The following is a 16,287-nucleotide window of genomic DNA, read 5'->3' on the forward strand; positions in this document are numbered from 1 at the left end:
TCAATCCAGGTGACTTTTCTGTTGGTTTTTGGGATTTTTTTTCAGTAAACCATTTTTGTTCAAGTTTCATGGGATAAAGTTTGCTGTTTGCTCTGGGAAAAGACATCACATCTTAGGTTGCACTCATCTTCCTTTTGTCTTCTTTCTTCGTGTTTTTAATTGGCCAGGATTTGGGCAAACTTCTCTGGCTGCTGCTCCTTTGGCTTATGAGGTGGATGGGACTGGGGAAGTGGGATGCTTTTGCTGTATCACTGGGGCTTGTCTGGTGGGAGAGGAGAAGCTCAGGCCTTGCCTTCCTCTGAATGTTTTCTTTTGCTTAATCATTCTATGATAGAAAAACATATGCCTTCTAATATTGATCTGCATTTTAAGATTTAATTTTGGAGTTCTCCTGTTTGTCTGTTTTGATATGCTTTGTTTTGATTTCCTTTTATTTAATTAAAATTAAGGAAACAGTTTTATTCTATCCTGCAAATTACTGGTGTGCTCTGGAAAGCTTCTTCAGTCTGTGGTCAAACGTGTGCAGGTGGACGGATCTCTGTGGGAAATGAAAATCTCCTTTAAAATAATTATATTGCTATTTAATGTAATCGGATTTTTTTTCTTGTATCTTTATTTAAAATATCTCTGGACTTTGGTCATGATTTTGTTTGGACAAGAGCTGAAGCTGAGAGCATGCAAATATTAGTCCATGCAGCTTGTGTGTACTCAGGGAGTTAGAAAAGTGGAATTGCATACTGCCATGGTTTCCTGGCACAGCTCACTGTGATATCCTTACTGCCACTTTAGTCTTCCCCTGGGTACAGTGACTTTTGTTTATACAAGGTATGCGCTTTAGATTTTAAGAGCTCCATCACTATCACAGCTGTGTGCTGGACTGCCCTGTCCTTTGGTGGCAGAAATGTTTCCCTACCTCTACCAGCCTTTTTCCTGGACTCCTGCATGAAGTTCAAAGACACTCTCACTTATGTTAGTGTACTGGAAGGTTCTCTAGATGCTTTTTGAACCAAGATCCTACCTAACTTTGTTTCCTTGGGCAGTGCTGTTACTGAGGAGCTGATGCTGGATTTGCTGTCGGCCTGCATTTTGCATTGATGCAGCGTGGCTGGTCTAACACAGAATAGCTGTGTCAAGACTCATTCAGTCCAAGGGGAAAATTCTCCCCTGGCATCTGCCTCAGGGATGCTTAAGTAGGACATGTGCAAGGCAGATGTATGTTCTGTAGTTCATGTATTTGCAAAGCATGTCGTGTTTTGTTCTGTTTTTATTTAGTTTCTGCAAACAAATTGTAGCTTGGTACCTCAGTCCTGCAGAACTTGCTTCCAAAGCAAGAATATTGAGATCTTTGCTTCCAATTTAAATTCAGTAAATCAATAGAAATGTGAGCCATAAGTGCCACTCAGGAATGGTTCATCAGTTTGTTTATACAGGAGGCAAAGAAGGGTTGATGTATTTTTGCCTACGCAAACTCAAGAAACTCCTGTATGAAACCAAACCAACAAATTAAAAACCCAACAAAAAAGCCCCCCAGACAACAAAAGAACACTTCAATGTTAATGTTGTCTTAGATTAGCTGAAAATTTGGACTGACCTTACTGATAGTAGGTGTCCTCCAAGCTGTAAATTGGGAAGTCATTATTTTTTCTCTTTTTTAACTCTAGTAACTACTAGTACTTTGACACAGAAACAGCAGTGTTTTAGTTCTAATAAGATGCTTATCTTCTTCTATTTTACTCAAATTAATGTATTAATGGCTTATTCCATACAGAGCTTCTTTAATTCTTCCAGAAGCAATCAAACATTGTTCTCTGCTCTGAATGAAGAGAAAGTGGTTCTGTTCCTGCATTTGCTAGGCATTGACACCAATGGACATGCTCATCGGCCAAACTCGAGGTAATTGAGATAATAAACATATCTTTCTTACTGTTTTTAAATGCATATAGTGACTTTTTTAACAGTGCAATTTATCAAGGCAGAAACAAGAGTTGTAGTATTGGGGGTAATATATGTTACCACGTTCTGAGTTTGGGGTTATTTTGTTTTTTAAGGTCCCGTCTATAGAAATGGCAGATTTTTGCTCTATATAGTATGCTGGGTTATATTCCTGTATTCAGATCTGATTTTTAGCAATTTTCTTAGTTGCAGCCAATACATAATCTAGAGGATATGTAGGAAATGCAGTTATAGATATAAAATGGGTGCAGTCTTCAGATACCCCACTGCTGAACTGATATCATTGAGTTTGTAGACAACAGTAAGCTCAGCAATAATGGAAAATTTCAGCATTATGTTTTGGCTTTCCTTATTACACTTAAAAAAAGAGAAGAGTTTAGATTAACAGTTCTCATCACCAATTCCTCTTGAAGTGTGTTATTCTGTGTGAACTTTCTTTTAATTTCTTCACATCCTGCTTTGCAGGATTTTGTCTTTCTCTTGATCCTTGCCTACTTTTAAAATTCTCTGATTTCCTGCATCATTCTGAAGTTCATACTTGCTGTATGTCTAATGCTCGTTTATTATCATTTTTTTAAAAACAGTTTTAAAACTGACTTTATCAACAGATAGGAAATTAGTTGCCTGAAAGTCAGTCACTTTTTCTAAAAATATACAGATTTTTTATTTAGCCTCTATTCCAGAAAACTAGAGTCTATCCTGATCTATGAATCATCTCAAAGCACTGCTTGGTGAGATCTTTCTTTGCCATTTAATTACCAGCTTAAAGTAATTTTTGCAGCTTACCATTTAAGGTGTTTGAATTTTCCAGAGTTCCTTAGTTTTGGCATTCTGCTTAACTTGCCTGGCAGCTGTGAGCAGTAAAATTATAGTCTTATATCAAGGACAGGTCAGATTTCAAGTATAAATCCATTTGAAACTGTGGTTTCAGTAACCTTCAAACTGTGCTGCAATGATGTAATATTCAGTAAGACTCAGAGGAGGAGAGATTTTAAATCTAGGAAGCCTTTTGTTAGCTTGATGTTCGGTTGAGGTTAAAGCTGTCTGTACTCAAAGGACTGGGCTTTATGACCATGAATAAGTTGCTTTATACCAAGTGTAAGAGCCAGGTGAAATAAAACATTTTTTTCCTATTTTTTCAAGGGAATACCAGGAGAATATTAAACAAGTTGATGAGGGTGTGAAAGAAATTGCTTCATTGATTGAGAAATTTTATGGAAATGATGGAAAGACTGCATTTATTTTGACTTCTGACCATGGAATGACAGATTGGGGTGAGTCTTTTTAAATATTGAGTCAGTTGAATTTATGGGCATCTGGTGTGTGATTAGAGAGTTCTGTCCCATGAGAAGCTTTGGAACCCCTGCTTTGATTTGGTATCCTAAGTGTTGCTTGTATGAAAATCCATGCAAATTGCTGTGACAGCTGCATTCCATGTCTGTACAGAAAAAAGACACTAAGTTAAAGCTTCATTTCCTCAGTGACTGCTAGTAGAGATAGAAAGATTGCTACAGAAAACCACCTCAGGCAGGAGGAGATGGTGTTATTTGGCTGCCAACAGCAAATTTGGTCTTGTTCCAGCCCCTCTGGGAGATACAGTTCTCACTTCAGTGCTCTAAAGCACCTGGAAAAGGTGGGAAATCTGTCCAGGAGCTGGTGAAAAACTGTGCAGGGAGAGGTTTTGTGAGGGGTGCAGAATCTTTTTGCTTATTTTGGCCTTTTAAACACGGCAGAAAGGAAGGGACTGCTCTGTGATCTTTCTAGAGGAGGCTGGTGCTGGAGACAGGTGAAGGAGCTGAGAGTCCAGAGAGGAGAGTGAGGCAGGGGCCAACTGTGCTGATACCCACAGAGGAGACTTGTGAAGGGTATGGCCACAGTGGCCAAATGCTTTGCGGGCAGATGGGAAAAGTTTGCAGTGCTAAGTTCATTTAGACATTTTTCCCTAATTCTTTCTTCTTTCAAGCATCTTAAGAACACTCCTGTCCTTGTGTGCAGCCAGTGAAAAGGATAAGTCTCTCTTCCAATACTGTGTGTTTGCAGCTACTGACTATACTTTTGAATCACGGCATGGTTCTTGTTTGCAGCTACTAACTAGGATACGTTTGAATCATGCTCCAGGCGTGGTCATGGCAAAACAACAGTCAGCATCTTTCTGTGTGTGAAATCCTAAATTTTTTCAATTGAAGGGCTGCAGATTTTTTTCTGTCATCAGAAATAACAAAAATATTAGTACACTTATCCAATCAGCCTAATTACCTTCTGTTCATTTGCAAAAGAGTCGCTTTTGAATAATATTTACTGCTGAGCTGACTGCATCTTGCAGTAAATTTTTAATTCTGATAATTTCTTGAAACATACAAAAAATATCTTTCATAATTTATTTTATAAGGAAGGGGTGTATATATATTTATATGTATTTATTTATTTTTATGATCATAGGGATCTTAGGAGGTCCAACCACCTGCTCAAGGCAGAGGCAGGCTTAGCTTTTGAATCAGACAGAGATGCCAGGGCTTTATTCAGGAGAGCCCTTAAAACCTCAAAGGGATAGAGCCTATGCAACCCTTTTGGGCAGGCTGTTCTGCTGCTTGCCTGCCCTCGTGGAGGGGGAAAGGTTTTCTTTATCTGCAATCTGAGCTTTCTTTGTGTCAAATTATGTCTGTTCTATCGTGCTCCCACCGTGCACCAGTGGTACTGCGGCTGCATCCTCTCTCAAGCCCCCTCCCAGCAGGGCACAGGCAGGCTGCCCTGCTGTGTTCTCCCCAAAGCTATTTCTTCTCCAGGCTGAACAAAGCCCCAGTCCCTCAGCTGCTTCTCACAGGGCAAGTGCTCCTCACTGAGACCATTCCAGATGATGGGTGTCTTTCTGGTACCAGAGGAGCCCAAAACTGGATCCAGTGTCTAGAGGTTGTCTCACAGGTACTGAAGAGAGGAGAGCAATCCTTTCTCTGTACCATTCTCCTGTTAACACTGCCTGTGGTGCTGTTGGCCTTCCTTGCTGCCAGAGTGAACTGCAGGGGTGTTCTCAGTATGCACTGGATCCTTTAGAGGGGGAATAAAGGTGTTAGGAGTAACTTCTTCAGGCTTTGAGAACCACGGGTCTGTCATAGTTTTCCATCATCTCTGTCTTGAAGGAAAAGCTTGATCTTGTGCCAGAAATGTTAATAACTTTCAAGTGCACTTTAGAAAGCCCAAGAGCAAACCCAGAGGTTCTGCTCAGGCCCATTGTGAGCTGTCTGAAGGGTAGTTCAGGAGTTTTAATTTGAGCTGGTTGGTAGTATCAGCCCCTGCTGCAGCCTTTCAGTGGTTATTTGCAGAATGGCATGTGCACCAGTTCTAAAACAAATGAAACATTGGAAGGATGGGGGGGGGGGGCTATTAGGGAAAATAATATGATCTGAATTAGACATGGTCAAAGACACTGTGGTTGCTGGCAAAAGCCAATGAAGTCACTTGTTTCTCAGTCTGACCCCATGGTTTTGCTTTAAATTGATGACAGATGGAACTGCTGACCACCAACACAGGGCATTCCATACCCACCCTCACCTTGGCCCCTTGTTCCTGCTACCATCCTGGCAAAAGTACCTATGTGGTGTGCTGGTTTGTGGAACAGACAGCTAAAAAAAGCACCCTTTTTCCCCCTTTTCCCCCTTTTCCCTGAAAAAGTCTATTTGGAGAGTGCTGGAGGTAGAACCTGGAACTGAATCAGCTGAAAAGAATTATTTTTCTTCCCCCCTTGTTGTTTAGATCAGAACTGAAACAGTTCTTTATAACAGGGAGGGAGTGGGTACAGCTGCCTCTCTCAGCTCTATCTGCCTTAAAGTGTTCATAGAGGCAGAATCTCAGTGAAATGCTGATGGAGCTTGTGGCTTGGCTAAAATGTAAACTCACCAAAATATCACTTTTCCTCCTGCAGTAATAAGAATATAACTGATATAAGAAATAATCCCTGGTCCATGGAAGATACAGGAAGTGCTCTCTCCATAAGCCTTTTTTCCAAAGTTTTTCAAAGAAGAGCAGTTGTTGCTGTTTTTGAGCCCAGAGAGTGCCTACCAAGAAAAATCAGAACTCTAATTCCCAGAGCAGTGTATTCTTAAGCTTTGGGCTATTTAAACTAAGCAAAGTTGGCTCTTCAGCTGTGCCACTTTCTATTCTAAGGACAGAATTAGGTATGAGGTTGGGAATAGCCTTGAGGTTGCACAACAGTGTGCTTTGTCTGTCCTTTGTATTCATTAAAATCTATATTTATAGACAGGGAAGAGCATGTGTCTGTGCAAATATAAGGCAAATGTGTCATCTTGTAGCCCATGCAGGGACCCACACAGGCCTTTTATAACTAGCCCTTCCCTTTAAGGCTGGGTTATCTCACTGCTCTGGTACCTCACCCACTGGGTTCAATGACCAGCGTTTCTTTCAAGCTTCTGTGGCTCGTGCTTCAGTACAACTGCTGCTGAGATGTCATAGTTTTCAGCCTTCCTGCTTTTGGTAGCTGATATGTTAAGCTGCAAGGAATCTGTTTCCCCAGGGAAGAAAGGAATGTTTTACCAATTTTTAAGCAATGTGCTACTAGACTTTAAAACCTTAAAAATGAACTTCTATCACTGTTGGAAGGATGACAGTTGCAATGCATATTGCTTCCTGGTTTTGAAGTGGAAGTCTAATTCTTATTCAGAGGTCAGTTCTATATGATTTTTTTTTTCACATGTGCCTAATGTTGCTGAAATCAGGCATTCCTGGTTTCACTGAGATGCTCAGGACAAGCACATGTATATGTTTTGAGCTGGCAACTCTTCTATAGGTTGAGGCTTTAAAAATACTATGGCTTTATTTTTTGTATGTTAAAAATTTTTGAGTTTTAATAGAAAAAGTTCTATCTATTTAGTCTTGACTTAACTGCTACCGATTTCCCAACTTGAAACTTTAATTTAGCCCTTGTGGTTAGTGATGTAAAAATAAGCTATGAAGCTGGAATAGGTTGCTTCTAACAGGCATTTAGTATGTCTGTATCAAGAGCTTAGTACATGTGTGCATACTATTAGTGCATCTAGATTTTGTTTGTTTTTATAGCACATGTCTTAAAGTTTCTCTCCTTGTTTGGTGTGTCTTAGGATCCCATGGAGCTGGTCATCCCTCAGAAACTTTAACACCACTGATTGTTTGGGGTGCTGGGGTAAATTATCCACAGAAAGTTACAACCCAGGTCTTTGAAGACAATTTTTTGAAAGGTAGGTGAAATATAAAACTGAAGTGAAAGATTGTGGTGGAAACGGAGAGGTTTTTAACCATTACACCTGTTGAGCTTCACTAGCTTGTGTTCCATTGCAGTAAGTGTGATTTGCTTTGTGTGAGAAGCTATGCAAAACTGGATAGGTAACATCAGGCAGTTTTCTTATCTAATCATCGAATTGAAGACTTTCTCTTTTTTGACAGGAGGCTATTCATGCTCCTAAAACTGCATTCCAGGAGACTTAATTTTTAACTCCCAGATGTTGAATGGTATTAGTACAGAAACATAAGTTGATAAGTTCAAAGACTCCATTCTAACTTCACAGCACAACCCTGTGGACATTCCAGGGGCTGTCTTGTCGCATTTGAATCCTTGCAGCTGTTGTGCAAATGTAAACAGCTTTTCTCTATGAAAAACTGTGCTTCTTCACTGTTGTTTTTCCCTTTTCTAATTTATTTAAGAGTAAGCTTTTAAAAAAGAATGAGTTTTTGTCATTTCATGTACATAATGCAAAAAACGCTGTCTTTCTGAAATATCAGTGGGGTTAGAGAGTCTTTCACACGTGATTAAATTATTCAAGCTGGTCCTCTTTCATGTGCCTCATTCTTGTGGCCTGCTGTTTCTTAAGACACCTTGAGTCTTGGGTTGTTGCTCATGATCAGTGAGGTAATGACTTCCTATTTTATTGGATTGTTTGTCAAGGTACATTAGAGAAAACAGGCAAAAATTACTTCAGCTGTGAGGTTTTAACTCCGCCCTGCTCTCAAGAAGATATTTGGTAACTGATTAGGTAATTTCAGAAGTAGTGCTAACATTTCACTCTTTGTGCCTGACTGCTGCTATAAAACAATGACATCTGTGATAAAATTGAAAATGAGTTGTAGGAAAAAAAAAGGCAAACAGAATAAAACAACTGATTTTGGTGTCAGCGATAACTGATCTGCTAGACTTTTAAGGACATTTGATATCTAAGTGTTGATCTATAGTAGCTGAATTTTACATTTGTCAATTTCCTTGATTCTCAGCAGCTTTAGTGCAAACCTCAGCATCTGACTTCAAGTCATGATGAAAATGATGTGAGAGATCTCAAAAAAGATGAGCATTGAGCTGACTCCCAGGTGCACAATAGGGAAAGCTATATGGCCCTCATCTCTTAGGCAATGTGTGTTTACTTAGAGGACAACTTAGAGGACAATATTTGTCTGCACCCTGCTTTGCCTGCTTCATATTTTCCTTCTGATGGTTAAAAAAACCAGCAAACCAAAAAACCAAGCACACCAAAACAAACATCAGAAACACCTCTGTTAATTTTTGACTAGCTTAGTGTCTGTCAAGCACGTTGTTGCTTTGTTTAGATCTTACAGATTCTTAATTGTCAAGGATGATCTGTATTGGAGATTTGAGACGCTCTGAGTATCTTGGGAGTTTGAATTTCTATTTGAGTAATAAGTATCTTCTAAAAAAGGGACTGTTTTCTCTCTGGTAGTGCATCAGAGCTTCTAGTAGGTTACATAGCTTAGAAGTAAAGAGAGAATTGGTGAAATGGAACCTGGCACTTGCACTGGTCAATACAGTTCTGCTACTCCATTGTAACAATCCCAGATATTTTCACAAAGGTAACATATAAAAGAAAAGCTGTTTAAAAGAGTTCTCTTGAAATGTTCTTTGAATCTGTCTTTCCTGCTCCATGCAGCTGCAGCTGTGACTGTGTGCAGGGGAGGAGGGCGTTTTCAAGACTGCTGCGTCACTGATGTATGCAGGTGTCAGGCTTACATTTCTAGTTGCATGCTCCAATGTTGAAGTTCTTTCATCTATTGACAATCCTTTCTAATTTCTCCAAGTGTTTATGGAAATATTGACAGAATGTTTCTAAAGCTGACAAACTTCTTGTGATCTGTTCAGTGCAAGCAGGCTGTAGGTAGCTCAGTGAATTGTCTTTCTTTTCATTGTTACCATGGAGGGTTCATACCCCTCAAAGCAGTGCCAACAGGCAGGACTTAGCCTGCCAGTGTGTCCAGTTTGTCACAGAGAGATGATTGTGCTCCTTAGATGGCCAGAAGGGCACAGAATCTGCTCTGGGTTGGCAGCCTTCTCCTCATCACCTGTGCTGTGCCTTCCCTCAGGCCTGCTCATGCAATCCTATTGGAAAGATTTGTTATGGCAGCCTTGCATCCTGTGGGCAACATGTGCTATTACCCATTTGGCCACTGGTTTGACTGTTCTTCAGAAAGAAAGAGAATCCAGAGCTGCTCTCTAGCTTCTCGGGGGCTGATGGTTGCCCCTGGGGCACAAGCCCAGAGGAACTTGTCAGTGAACACACAACTTCCTGCAGCATCAGGATGTGGGTGCTTGATACAAGCCTGCTTTGTAAGGGGCTCAGCCTGCTTTGGCACAGCTGAGGGAGCTCAGTGTACCCTCCAGTAGTTTGGCTTCCGTGAGGTTTTATGTGAGATTTTCTTTGGTTTGTGTATCGTCATCCTCAGCCTCTTTCTGAACTGGCACTTCCCTGCTGTTTCCCTGGACTGTTTGCATCTGACAGCCCAGTGGACTGTGCTAAAAGCAGGGCAGGATAAAGGCAAAAAAAAACCACTCTGTAAAGTGGGTGGAAAACTGCTGAGCACTGTACAGGAAACCTAGACAGTGAGCTGGAATCATGAACCAGTGTGGGCAGCACGTACTCACTCCTGGGAGTACAGCCTGGACTGACCAGTCTGTAGCTGTGTCCCAGTCCTTAGGAGTTGCTGGGCTCGGTGTCCTGTGGCTACTGGTCCAAAGCCAATGTCTTCAATTCTGCATTTTGGAATATCTGAGTAGGGCATGCAGAGATGAAGAAGTTTTAACAAAAAGAGATGTTTTCTCTAGCAGAGATACAGTTTCTTCCTACCTTAGGCACATTTTGTGTGTGTATAGACAGTTTTCCAATGTTTTTCTTTGGAAAATTATATTTAAAGGGAAAACGGGCAGTTCATTTATATAACTAGAAATATGGGTAAGAGTCTGTTTCTAGAAATACGAATCCATTTCCTTCTCTGGGAAGCAAAAGGAAGCAAACTTGTACCTTTTGGTGTGAGTTTAACAGAACTGGTGATTAATGCTGCTAATACTTCCCCTGTGTTGCCATGGGAACTCCCCTTAGCTGTCTCACTGCTGTTCAAGTACAAGTCTGCTCTTCAGGATGCTTGTGGGACCAAATAACAATGGACCTGTACTCAGACCCCCCAAGGTCGCAGTGGTATGAACTAATTGCTGAAAATATGTTTGGTGTGTGCAGTACTGCAGATGTATGAAAGAAAAAACCAAAACCAAACCTTGCTAAACTCTGTTTTTAAATAACTCTCCACCCCCAAAGAAAGCAATTTTCTCTTTGTTTCCTTAGAGGCCAGCATAGAGCAGGAAAATACAATTTTCAACCAGGTTTTTGTGTGATGTGCCAAAGCTTTAGGATATAATGTTTGTACCATGCTGTACCAGTGCATTTAGGACCTTGGGGTAGCCTTTTTTACAAACTATTGAAGAGATGCTATACATCTCCGAAATCTGGGTTTGATTCTTTTAGTTGACACAGGAGGTAATACATCACCGCGCTGAAAAAAATAAAAGCCTTGGCCTTTTTCCTACTGCAGTACTACACTGATCTAGGTCACAATTGCAGGCAGCAATTTATCCTGCTGGATAAAAGAAAATGTGAGCTGAAATGAATACATTTTGTTGTTTCTGCCCGTTGAGTTCTATCTGTAACCCTTCTTGAGCTAGCATCCTCACGTAAGATCATAATTTTCTTTAGTATCAACACTTTACAGAAAATGGCAACAAAATAGTAAATGTCAACTGAACTTGAACTGTCCTTTCAAATCTGTGTAGATTAGCTGTTCAGGTGCTCTGTTGTTTCTTGCAGAATGGAAACTGGAGAACTTGAAGAGGCTTGATGTCAATCAGGTATCAAACAAACCTAATTTAATAGTTCATAAGTTTTCCCCTTAAATTATGAGTTTTGTGTGATTTAAAGTAATTTACTAATTTCAGTGAATGATCACAGCAATGTACCATTTCCCTAGAAACAGGAACCGCAATAACAATATGAGGATAAGTTTAAATTGCTTGTTGGCACGGGACAGCTGCACACACAACTTCTTCTGAAGGTGCATATTGCACCATGTCTTTAAGTGATCCCACGTGGCTGTAGGAAGAGTGCAGTACAATATACCAGGTCTCCCAATCTGCTGTCACAAAATCAAAACCATTTCTTGCTATGGTGGTAAACTGAGTGTTTTTCATCTTTGATTGTGGCTCAAGTATTTTGCAATTTAGACAATTAGTACTGTCAAGGAAGAAAAGAATTTGAACAATTTTTCCTTTGATCCTAAATCAGTCAAGCTTTATTAAAACTCTGGTGCTTCATCATCCTACAAAAATCAATATATGAATAACAGACTCCAAACCTACTCAAACAAAGGAAATGATCTCATGCTAGAAGGTTCAAATTGGGAATGTTCTGGATCAAGTGCTTTCAGCAAAGCCTTAGTACAAAACTACAGAAAAGATCAGTTTTCCTCTCAAGGTCGGTATGAGCTTTGGCAATGTTGTTTTGAGACTGTAAAGAAGAGTCTTGAGTATTACTTTGTCCTGGGTAATGGAGTTCCCAAAGACAGAGCTGTTGTCCTGTAGTACATGTGGGGCTAGGGATAAAAATAGCAAATGAGACTTCTAATTATCATTACACTCCAAGTGTACTGTTCTCCACAAATAATGGTTTGGAGTCTGCACAGTAGATCTGAAGCTGGAGCAGTGCATGTAGTTTCAGTGTAATTTCTTCAGATTTATTCTGCAGAAACCAAGACTTTTGTTGTGTAGTTTTATATTAAAGGAAAATATAAACCTGGTAAGAGGCAGTGTTTGTTATTACAAATAGAAGGAAATGATGGCTTATTTTATGAGATCCTTGGTGTAGATTGAAGGGCCTTTCTGAGGCCTGGCTGGACATTAAAAAACTTCAGGAACTCCCTCTGAAGGGGAGAAGGTGAGTAATCTGCACTGTGGAAGCTTGGGATAAAGAATGTTGTGAAAAGCAGTATATCCAGTATACTGCTTAAAACTGTAAATATGAAATGAGTTATTTTGGTCATATCAATAGTCATAAAAAGTGGCATGCCTCTCTGAGTGCAGTAAAGGAGCTGCTGAATTCCTTCAAATAAATACTGGGGTGATTATATTTACTTTTTAAATGGAATGTATTTTTTCAAGCTTGTTCAGCAGCAGAGCTTCACATTTTGAATCTAATCATGCCATGACTACTAGAAACTAAAAAACCAAAAAACTGTAAAGGAGAGTTGTACGTATAACTTGGCAATATTACATAATTATCTTTTGCATATGCAGACATGTTCAAATTAAGCTGAATTTATTATCTCTGGAGGCTGAAACAATGTTAAAATGGGAATGCTTCTGTTTGCACAGGCTGATATAGCACCACTGATGGCTTCCCTTATCGGTGTGCCTTTCCCCCTGAACTCTGTGGTAAGAAGTACAAATGTTGTTCAATGTTATAACAATCTGTTCACCTTAAAGGAAGAGGTGCTGGGGACAAGACTTGAGGTGTGTGAGAAGCAAGATTTACAGATTTGTAAAAGTGCTATAGGGTGTGAAGACTGCTTGTAGTTTTCATTTTATGTGTGTATCTTTAGTTTAGAGTACAAATTAATTTTTTTTTAATGTAAAGGGCTTTTAATTGGAGAGGCAGCTGGTTCTTTTGTGATCTGCAACTTCATACTCTTGAGCTATATAAAAGTTTTTTGTTGCTTTGTTTTTAGGGATGGTAAAAATGCAATATGGTTTGAATAACACATGATTTTGATCATCTAAGTCTGTAGACAAGCCAGTTCCTGCAATTTAATGTTCAGTTATTTCTTTATTAAATTAGTGTACTTTCTTCAGATGTTATCTTGTGCCTCTAATTTAGTGAACAGTGAGGTGGCTTTTTCTTTTAATATCTCTCATGTGTTATTACATTGTCCAAAAGTTGCCTCATAAATATTGAATTGGCAATTACCATTTCATTAGTGTGCTGTCACGCAGATAGTTTCACATATAAAACACCTATTTACAGCATATTTTTTGAAATATTTCTTCTGGAGACTCTGTCCCAGGGATTGTCCCCCTGTCCTGCAGTCATTGCTGGTTATGTGAGGAAAGCTGCCCAACACAGGGTGGCATGGGAACTACTCCCTTTCCTGCCACAAGTACTGGATTGAGTCAGGCCCAGGTGAGGCTTTGGGTGGAAGACTTTTAGGGGTACCAAAAATGGCTTCTAATTAGAAGTTGAGTTGATATTATTTTTTAGTATATAGTTTAGTAACAACTTCTGTTATTTATGTTTTTTGCATTCCTGTAGAAGCTGAGATATTACAAAATCCCTATGATGTTGCAAATCCGTGTGAGAAGAGTATTTTCTCTTAGGAGTTACATGAGTTATTTCAGCAGTAATTTGAGGTGCTCTTACTGCTTATTTGGCCTGCAATTCAGTTAAGAGAAATTGCTATTTTTTAATTTATTTTTTTTTTTTACTTATTATGTGTATTTTTCTTCCTCAGGGATTCTTACTGCTTATTTGGCCAGCAATTCAGTTAAGAGAAATTCGTATTATTTAATTTTTTTTTTTTTTTTTTACTTATTATGTGTATTTTTCTTCCTCAGGGAACTCTACCTCTGGAATATCTGAACACTAGTGCTCTTTTCAAAGCAGAAAGCATGTTTACCAATGCTGTTCAGATTCTTGAGCAATTTAAGGTACCAAACATATGGTAAAAAAAGCCCAACTTATTTGAATAATAGTTGTTGCTATGTGTAAAATAATTGTATGACTTATCGTATACATAGTGTTCCAAGTTGAAAGGATTAAAATTGAATGCACATTCATTTGATTGAATAGCTGTGAGAGTTACCTAAGGAAGCTTGAAATACTTTAATAAAGAAGGTTGGTTGGTTTTTTCTAAGGAGAATGAATAACTTTTTTCTTGCTTCTTAACAAAAATGGTGATGTTGATTGGTGTTAATGTAAACCTACTTGCAGTATGTAGGTAGAATGCTAGTACCAGAGAAGGGAAATAATGCCTTGGCAATGGGGGCTGGGAGACAAGGCCTTAGATCAGGGTCAGTACAAAAACACATCAGAAAAGTAAAAGGCCCCTGTGCATTAAAGAAATTAAATTAGTGGCCTAATTAACTTTTAGCTAATTCTGTTATATCTGTTGTTTTCCTTTGCAAGTGTTCATCTCTGGCTCCTCTGTCTTGATTAATTTAATATTGCATATTACATTATGAGAACACATGAGTGGTCCAAATGAAAAAGGTTCTGTTTCACTAAGCAGTGGAGTGAGAAACTGTCCAAAATCCACGTTTTGGCAAGGCATAGAAATACTCTGAGGGAAAACCATCCTGCACAGATAGAAGCTGAGACACAAAAGAACTGTTATCCTGTCTGGAAATTCCTGTCATGATAGTGAAACAATGAACTAGCATGAGATGGCCTGCATGAGATTAGCACCTTCAGCATCTTCTGTCCCTTTGCAAATGCCAGGTTCACAAAGGTTGTATACCAGGGTGGCAGTGTCAGCAGCAGAATGACTTTCAAAAATATGGTGGAGAGCTGGCATATTAACAGGGGAAGTAACTGATGGGGTTGGGCATGAAGTTTGAAGCATGCTGATATCACCTCTGCAGTTGGAAGACCTCTACTTTAAGAATTAAGGATGACTCAGATATTTTTCAGTTAAATTGGCAAATTGGAGACTATTTAAAAAATGAAAGTAGTTCTGCTTCTCCTTTCTTTTGAGCTTACTTTTGTTCTGTAGTGCTGGGTTATTGTTGGCTTGTTTTTAGCATTTGGAATGATCCTGTCTGCATTACCTTTGAATTTCCTTTTCCTTTGCTGAAGCAGAAGTAGACTGGCTTAGACATGCCAAGTAGATTTTTAATTTTCCTGTTATGGGCTGACCTGACCACGATTTGTGCTCCCTGGAGATGATGCCTTGGATGGATAGGATAAAATGTGTGGGTTGCCACTTCCAGTTGTCAGGTTTTACAAGTAGTGTGCTTAGGAAGTTCCTGACTGTACATTATGCCAACTGTCAGACTTGAGTCAGGCAGCTGCAGGTGGCCTTGAAGATGATTTGGGGGACCTTGGATAAAGTGGCTCTGATGGCATCAAAACCTTATATTTTTGTCCATGTGCAGGTTAATTGAGTTACAGCATTGCTCAGGCGGTGTTTGCTGCAGTGTGCTGGTGCCTGTCTGGTGTAAATAGTGCTGATTTCGTTCAGGGTGGTTGTCTGAAGCCTGGTAACACTTCCAGCCGTGTCTTCCTTTTGTCCTGCAAACTGTAGAAAGCCTTCTGAGAAGCATTGGCTGGAGCATAATTTTATTTACTTTAGAGCAGGTCTGAGTTTCCAGGAGCTCAGTTTCCAGTTTCAGAGGAATTGTGCATACTGGAGTATAACACCCAGTTTTATGGACAGCCTATTGACAGTGTGATTTCATTCCTTTTCCAGAGTCTTAGACATCTTCTGTGATCTCTTGTAGTTTAATTCCTGATACAATTTTTATTCTTGTTGCCACTTGCATGTAATGATTTAATGCTCTTTTATGCAGGTTAAGATGAGTCAGAAGAGGGAAACTACATTGTCAATTCTGTTCACGCCCTTCAAGTAAGTGTCTGCAAAAACTATGTTTATTTTACCTGATTGTCTTACCACTTGCTTTGGTATTTCAGTGAGCTGCAACAACACATTCAGTCACTTAAGTCTTTTTTAGATGGAAGTCTTTATCCGACTGTGAAACTTTGCACTAGAACTCTATGCAATTAACTGCTTCTTCTCACCAGAACTTTAAGATAGATTTAGTTTTTAAAATCTATTCCTTACATTTTATTTTCCATTAAGGCTTATTTTTCTAAGCTTTTTTTGACACTGTGGCTATATAGATTGCACTGATTTTTTTCTTGCTATACTTCGGGCATTTTTTCAGCATTCTTTGGGAGATACAAGTCCTTGTAGGGTCAGGAAGTGCAATCTGTTAATTTATATATATATATTTATCTAAAAGTTGAACTAAGA

The 16,287-nt window shown here is 39.3% G+C and overlaps 1 protein-coding gene across 1 annotated transcript in view; it reads left to right on the top strand.

Moving 5' to 3' along the window:
- Positions 1-16,287, top strand: part of PIGN (phosphatidylinositol glycan anchor biosynthesis class N) — a 99,296-nt gene that overhangs the window by 28,820 nt on the left and 54,189 nt on the right. Inside the window, exons 6-12 of the mRNA XM_041427789.1 lie at positions 1,769-1,893; positions 3,097-3,227; positions 7,062-7,178; positions 11,076-11,116; positions 12,635-12,694; positions 13,871-13,963; positions 15,824-15,879. Coding sequence (XP_041283723.1) covers positions 1,769-1,893; positions 3,097-3,227; positions 7,062-7,178; positions 11,076-11,116; positions 12,635-12,694; positions 13,871-13,963; positions 15,824-15,879 — 623 coding nt within the window. The remainder of the gene's footprint in view (positions 1-1,768; positions 1,894-3,096; positions 3,228-7,061; positions 7,179-11,075; positions 11,117-12,634; positions 12,695-13,870; positions 13,964-15,823; positions 15,880-16,287) is intronic.

The sequence above is a fragment of the Onychostruthus taczanowskii genome, unplaced genomic scaffold (genome assembly GCF_017590055.1).
Source record: "Onychostruthus taczanowskii isolate IOZ18803 unplaced genomic scaffold, ASM1759005v1 scaffold119, whole genome shotgun sequence".
NCBI classification, from domain to species: Eukaryota; Metazoa; Chordata; class Aves; order Passeriformes; family Passeridae; genus Onychostruthus; species Onychostruthus taczanowskii.